The sequence below is a fragment of the Formica exsecta genome, unplaced genomic scaffold (genome assembly GCF_003651465.1).
Source record: "Formica exsecta isolate Colony F162 unplaced genomic scaffold, ASM365146v1 scaffold30, whole genome shotgun sequence".
Taxonomy (NCBI): domain Eukaryota; kingdom Metazoa; phylum Arthropoda; class Insecta; order Hymenoptera; family Formicidae; genus Formica; species Formica exsecta.
This window is the reverse complement of record NW_021850257.1, coordinates 336,895-343,419: the sequence shown is the minus strand read 5'-3', so window position 1 is coordinate 343,419 and position 6,525 is coordinate 336,895. Positions and strand designations below refer to the sequence as shown.

At 33.7% G+C, this 6,525-nt stretch overlaps 2 protein-coding genes across 5 annotated transcripts; one reads left to right on the top strand and one right to left on the bottom strand.

Annotated features, from left to right (window-relative positions):
- The first annotated feature begins 359 nt into the window (after positions 1–359).
- LOC115237615 (erlin-1-like) lies at positions 360–2,821 on the top strand. 4 transcript variants are annotated; one of them, XM_029810775.1, is made up of 5 exons: positions 360–479; positions 882–1,008; positions 1,253–1,442; positions 1,548–1,806; positions 1,938–2,364. In XM_029810775.1, the coding sequence occupies exons 2-5, from the start codon at positions 901–903 to the stop codon at positions 2,362–2,364; spliced, it is 984 nt and encodes a 327-aa protein (XP_029666635.1). In that variant the 5' UTR covers positions 360–479; positions 882–900. The 4 variants fall into 4 exon arrangements, with proteins under 4 accessions (XP_029666635.1, XP_029666634.1, XP_029666636.1 ...); XM_029810774.1 differs by having other exon boundaries at positions 398–778; positions 1,938–2,821; XM_029810776.1 differs by having other exon boundaries at positions 412–721.
- LOC115237614 (SET domain-containing protein SmydA-8-like) lies at positions 2,685–6,327 on the bottom strand. Its single transcript, XM_029810773.1, has 7 exons — positions 6,011–6,327; positions 5,411–5,609; positions 4,963–5,190; positions 4,452–4,736; positions 3,798–4,085; positions 3,483–3,693; positions 2,685–3,401 (listed from the first exon to the last, which is right to left on the bottom strand). Exons 1-7 carry the CDS (start codon positions 6,061–6,063, stop codon positions 3,085–3,087), a joined length of 1,581 nt encoding a protein of 526 aa, XP_029666633.1. The 5' UTR covers positions 6,064–6,327; the 3' UTR covers positions 2,685–3,084.
- Positions 6,328–6,525: the final 198 nt, after the last annotated feature.

Here is a 6,525-nt window from a genome sequence, read left to right as displayed (position 1 = left end):
ATATACATATATATAAATAAAAATTTAAATTTAGAAAAACATTTTTTTTCTTTTAATTGCCCTTAAATACAAGTAGTATTTTAAGAAAAAAAAGAAATATTTAAAACTGCTATATACATATAAAATTAAAACTGTATAAAATTTTGATCTGAGAAACAAGCAAATAAATTTTGCTATGGATCAAAATTGTCATGTCCGATTAATTTTTGATTAATTTATTTAATTGCTTTATATAGATATAATTATATTTATCGTAAAAAGATATCGTAAATAAAAATTAAAATTCAGAAATGGATATAAAACTAACAATAATAAGACGTTATTTTATTTTAGAAAATACAGTTTCCATTGTTCCCGATGAATCATATTTTATCCGAAGTCGATATCTTTGTCAAAGTCGAAGGGAGTGTGATTAGAAAGAAGGAGGAAGCGCTATGGCTACTAGATCGATACTAGAGATCGAGGAACTTATTTCATATGTATTTAATCAACTATGTTATAACTTCTAATTATAGTCACACATCTGTCATTACTTTATAATACATATTTTTCTAAGTTAAAAGTACTATCGTTCGTACGTCAGATACACTGTTTGTGTGCGACTATTCTCGAACTAACCTCTTTACATCGCATTCTAAATTATGAGAATCGAACCAGTTGATCGCACCAGTTGATTTGCTAATTGTGCGCTATATAATTACCGTTTATATTTAAACATTACGTAACTATGACTTCAAGTTAAATGCGATACTATTATTTCAAGCTATTCGAATTTCGTGTATGACTCACTCCCTATATTTTGAATATACTATATATATATGGCTGTGCATTTCTTGCATATATGTACTTCCCAATTATAACTGTTTCGTTTTTTTTTTTAGCGTGTTATAGAAGATAATTATGTTTGATCAAAGAATCATAGCAATCTGCTTTGTCGTGTGTTTTGTAATAGTATTTAACTTTTCTCTTCATCGTATCGAAGAGGGTCATGTGGGGGTATACTTTCGGGTGAGTTATTTCAAATATTTCTGCTATTATGTCTAAAGGGCATTCTACAATGGCAGTAATAAGGCTGTAGGAGTAGGAGAGTATACTTTTAAGAGCAAATGGGAATTGCTCATTTCGTTACTCCCCGTCTAAACATCACTAAAAACAGTATACTCTCCTACTCCTACAGCCTTGTTACTGCCATTGTAGACGGGCCTTAAGAATCTCATCACTCTAGTTGATATATTTTATAAATGTTTATTAGGGTGGCGCACTGTTACCCCAAGTGAGTAATCCAGGTTTTCACATGATGATACCGTTGCTGACCACATATCGCGCGGTTCAAGTAACTCTACAGACGGATGAAGTAAAGAATGTGCCATGCGGAACCAGCGGTGGTGTAATGATCTACTTTGATCGTATAGAAGTTGTGAATATATTGGATGCAAATAGTGGTAAGTTATAAGGCAGATTGTTCTTGCAATTTTTCTTGAGAATATGTTAATGTATTATTCTATATTTGTATTTTATGTATACTTTAACATATATATTTTTTGCAGTTTACAATATGGTGAGAAATTTCACAGCTGATTATGATCGCACGCTAATTTTTAATAAAGTGCATCATGAATTAAATCAATTTTGTTCTGTGCATACGCTCCATGAAGTGTACATTGATTTGTTTGATCAAATTGATGAAAATTTAAAAACTGCACTTCAAAGGGACTTGAATGAATTAGCGCCTGGTCTCAATATACAAGCTGTAAGAGTAACAAAACCAAAAATTCCTGAAACAATCAGAAAAAATTATGAATTGATGTAAGGGATTATTCTATTAATTAATTTTCTTTTTTAAATTTTAAATTTTCTTTCATACTTCTACATTTTATATGTTTATTTATTTCAATTTTCTATTATATATATATATATATATACACATATTCTCTCAGGGAAGCAGAGAAAACAAAGCTATTAATATCTACGCAACATCAAAAAGTAGTTGAGAAAGATGCTGAGACTGATCGCAAGAAAGCTGTTATCGAAGCTGAGAAGGAAGCACAGGTTGCAAAGATTCAATATAATCAAAAAATCATGGAGAAAGAGTCTCTGCAACAAATGGCTGCGATAGAAGACGAGATGCATTTAGCGAGACAGAAGAGCCGTTCAGATGCCGAATTTTACCAAATGAAAATGCAAGCCGAAGCGAATAAAATACTTTTATCTAAGGAATTCTTAGAGCTTAAGAAATACGACGCATTAGCGCGCAACGCGAAAATATATTACGGGCAAGACATTCCAAAAATGTTCACGTTCGGCGGTTGCTCAAATGATCACAATTTTGTTTCCAGTACAAACATCGAGGAGAAACAATTGTGAGAACCAGATAATACTGTAATACGTATCTTTCTTTCTTAATTATTAATATACGGAATGAAATGAATGGATTTTATTTTCTCAAACCGATACTTTTATATGGACACTCTTCTACGAAATATAAATTGCAGAGTTTTGAAATTTTCATAGTCGTGCACAAACAACTTTTTAATCTTTAATATATAAATACAGTATACATAATGATAGGAATCAGGAGTGTTACTTATTTCTTTAAATTGCGTGTGGAATTAAGAGTTTGTATGAATATATTTATTAAATTTGTACAGAGATACATCATATATGAATATACATATAATCTGCTCTCTTTTCACTATTTATTATTATATTACTTACAGAAGTTGCTTATAGAAGAACAGTTTCCAAAGTACAAGACAATACAGCATTATGTAATAATTATATAATCATTATATCAATAAATAAGGATTGTGTACGTAAAAAATATCTCGATCAGATCCAGATCCAGAGTAGAGAAGAAAAAGAAGGAAACTGTTTAAATTACGGCCTTTTTTCAGTTGCGAGTCTTCTAAAATTTTATAGTAATATTTTTATTAAATTATACAATTTTCTATTTATAAAACTGTATGTACTAAATGTTGCTTCTTTTATATATGATAATAATTGTTTTGATGCATTGCTGCTGTTTGCGAGAAAAATGAAAATTATCTTCCATATCTATACAAACTTAAAAAGAACAACTCGGTGTCATTTGATCTTTTTGCGCTGTTCTTTTGCTCTTTTACTCTTGCGCTCACGCGCATGGATCTTTGGTTCTTCCGACGGTAAGGATTTTACGTCACTTATATTTTGATTTAGTGTACGTAATTCCTCGAGCGCTCTCTTAGCTAATTTCCCTTCAGGAGTCGTCGCCGGTTCCAAAAGGAGCATAGTCAGAGCTTTCTTCAGAAAGTCTCTGGCCTCTTCCAGCCGGCAGACCAACTGCGCTGATGAGATTTCGCGCGTGGAATAAGATTGATTCGCCAATATTATCATAGGCAAATGTATTTCATATAACATTATACCTGAAATCGATATTTGTAATAATATTGACAAATATTATACAACTCTCATACAATCTTACAGCATATGAACAACTTATATACCTTTTGAACGTGATATGCCCGGCTCTACTATATCTAAAACATCGTAGACTTCTTTGCATGTATCCTGCATCTTCTGTACAATTTTTCTTCGCGGATTGAGAGACGTTATCTCTCTTCTACACGCCGTCAATAATTTCTGCTTTAACGATAGCATAAGGAAATGATTGGTATGCAATGATCGGGATAATCTTTTAAGCAAGTCGTCGATAATCTGAAAAATAGATCAAAGAAATATGATCAAAAAAGATATTAGGTGCAAAGAAATTGAAAATAATATAAATATGTCTAATTTGACATCTTATATTTTGTGCGAACCTTTACGTCAATATCCTCGCACTCGTCGATGAGTGTTTTGCATATGTTCAACGTAGCTCTGATAAGACGGCCGCCGTAAGTCCTCTTGCACATCTGGCATTGCCATCGACTCGCTCGCTCGTACGGTACTATGACGGAGGTATCTTGCATTCCCACGAATCCTTCTTTGCAGCGCGGACATAGCACGCTGCTCAAATTCGATTGCAATTCGTAAGGGTCTTTGCACAAAGGACACTCGCATTCAAAATATTTTCCTTCTCGAAGATGCTGTCTTCTCTCGGCTGTACCCTAATATTGTGTTATAAAATTAAAAATTATTATTATTCTAACGTTGACTTAGCACGTCGTCATCAATGATGACTCTTAGAAACAACGAAAGAAGCGAGTATATATCCCACTAATAAGAAAAAATATCGTTTAATTGAATCATCAGATAATATTGGCGCGATAATCGGGGGCTAACGTTGACTTAGCACGTCGTCATCAATGATGACTCTTAGAAACAACGAAAGAAGCGAGTATATAGTCATCACCACTAATAAGAAAAAATATCGTTTAATTGAATCATGAGATAATATTGGCGCGATAATCGGGGAGATACTCCCCGAGATAATACTTTATTGTATAATTTCCGAATCTGTGCCATTAACTGACCAGCAATGATGAGGTATAATTGAAAAGAATAGGCTCGTCCTGCTTGATCGGGACACTCGCGTAAACGGTCAGCTGAAAATTGTCATCCACGGTGAGATGAGTGTTACCCCTGCAATCGTGAGCCATGAGGGTCGCCTCGATGTACAAACCCCGAAGAAGAAGACCGTCCAAGACGCCAGGTGATCGCAACTCGAAGGTATTTACGTCCAAGATGCCGCATAATTTCTGCATCAATTCAGCACTCGGTGTCTCAATCTTATCGGGCATGCGAAGCTTTCGAATCACCTACACACACATATGCATATATACACAAAGTGGATTATCTAAATAACAGCAAAATATTTTTGATGCTTTTAAATGAATGAAAAAACTCTTCAGATAAAGATATTTCGAGGATATTTATGGGGCGATTTTCTCTATTTCTCTCCTGTGCCTCCGTAGAAAGTAGATTAGATTAAAAAGTCGAATATGTTTTAATTTTAATATATAATCTGATTTACATGAAACTTACGTCTACAACATCGACCTCTCTTTCCTTCCAGACGGATGTGCCGATCCTTTTATCTAGATGAGCCTCCATATGATTTATCCTCTCCCATATAATCGGATTTCTGTATTTTGTTAGCCATAATCGCAAAGCCAGCAAAATTTTTGTCGCATCAATTCCTGTTTCCGCCAACAATTCTCGATTGTCTTTAAATATTTGACATTCGTCATCTGTATGATGATTTGTCTGAACCTTTAAAAATAGGAAAAAAAGAAAAGATTAAAAGCGCTATTAAAATTAGAAGCGGTACAGTGTGTTATGTAACGCGTAGCGGTTCTCAAACGTCTTATACTTTTCTTAAACAAAGTTTTACACGGCCATCAATTGTTCGCGAATTATCTTTTAAAAGCGCAAATGTTTTTTTTTCTTTTTAAGAATAAGATTCTGAGAACTGCTGATTGTAATTCGTTACCTCGCATGCAACGCTACACAGTGGTGCGAAGTTACATCTGGAACAAGCATACCGGTTTCTTGCGCTGATTTTTGGTAACGAGCGCAAACATGCGAAGCAGAAACAGTATCCCTTGTTATATGTCATCGGACCGACTGCGATCGGTTCTTCTCGAATTATGACTTCCCCTGGTGCCACGTTTTTAGTCGTTACAAGATATCTTATAAAAATACAAAAGATATAGTTATCTCAATACCCGGAAGAAGTCCATATATAATATATATATTTAATTATATGTAATTATATTTGATTATATATGGATTTTTTTCCTTCTGGATACAAATGACAGTGTATTTGCTTTGTTCAGAAAAACATGAAATTTACTTTTAAAGATAAACAAATCAAACACAAATCAATTTTTTTTTTTCTATTTCTATTTCATTCTCATTAAAACTTTAATAATTAATGATATCGCTAAATAGAAATAAATAAAAAACGTATATAAATAAGAACATTTTTTTAAATAAACACGCTTTGTTACAATCTGTTTATACAATAATTACTACGTACAGGGAGATGAATCAATCGATATATACGCTAAATTTTATGTTCATATATTACCTTCCAAGTTTTTTCGAATGCACAATCTTATACTTTGAGGGGACGAGCGCCATAATATCTACTAGAGATTACTTCCTTTAGATTTACGAAACTGGCACCGGTAACTGGCATTTGTTGAAAGCGAGCATATCAGTAACACGAACCGCGCCGCGCACACGCGACGTGCTGTATTATTAGACACCGTGTGGCATTGCGCGCAATCCGCAATGCCGATACAGAGCAGAATAAAATATGCACAATACAACACACAACGGCAGTCACAACGTAAACAAATTGACGTCGACTTCTAGATATGTACTTTTCGACCCGATACGTTTGGATTTAACTGCGCGATTGCTTCAATGTATTATCAAGAACAAGGGGGGAGATGTACATATCTCGTCAAGATATCTCGTCGAAAATCATTTTTTTTTTCGATATCTCGCATAAAAAAAAGAGGGGATTATCTAAAGAAAGGGGGGGGGGAAGAGAGAAAATATGCTTTTGAGATATACTATATTATTAATGTATATAAT

Bases quoted from the DNA above. Each gene is read 5' to 3' on its own strand.
- LOC115237615 (XM_029810774.1), top strand. From the start codon at position 901: ATGTTTGATCAAAGAATCATAGCAATCTGCTTTGTCGTGTGTTTTGTA. The intron at 1,009-1,252 runs GTGAGTTATTTC...AATGTTTATTAG, and splicing joins ATGTGGGGGTATACTTTCGG to GGTGGCGCACTGTTACCCCA. The intron at 1,443-1,547 runs GTAAGTTATAAG...TATTTTTTGCAG, and splicing joins TATATTGGATGCAAATAGTG to TTTACAATATGGTGAGAAAT.
- LOC115237614 (XM_029810773.1), bottom strand. From the start codon at position 6,063: ATGGCGCTCGTCCCCTCAAAGTATAAGATTGTGCATTCGAAAAAACTT. The intron at 5,191-5,410 runs GTAACGAATTAC...CTATTTTTAAAG, and splicing joins TGTGTAGCGTTGCATGCGAG to GTTCAGACAAATCATCATAC. The intron at 4,737-4,962 runs GTAAGTTTCATG...ATGTGTGTGTAG, and splicing joins GAGAGGTCGATGTTGTAGAC to GTGATTCGAAAGCTTCGCAT.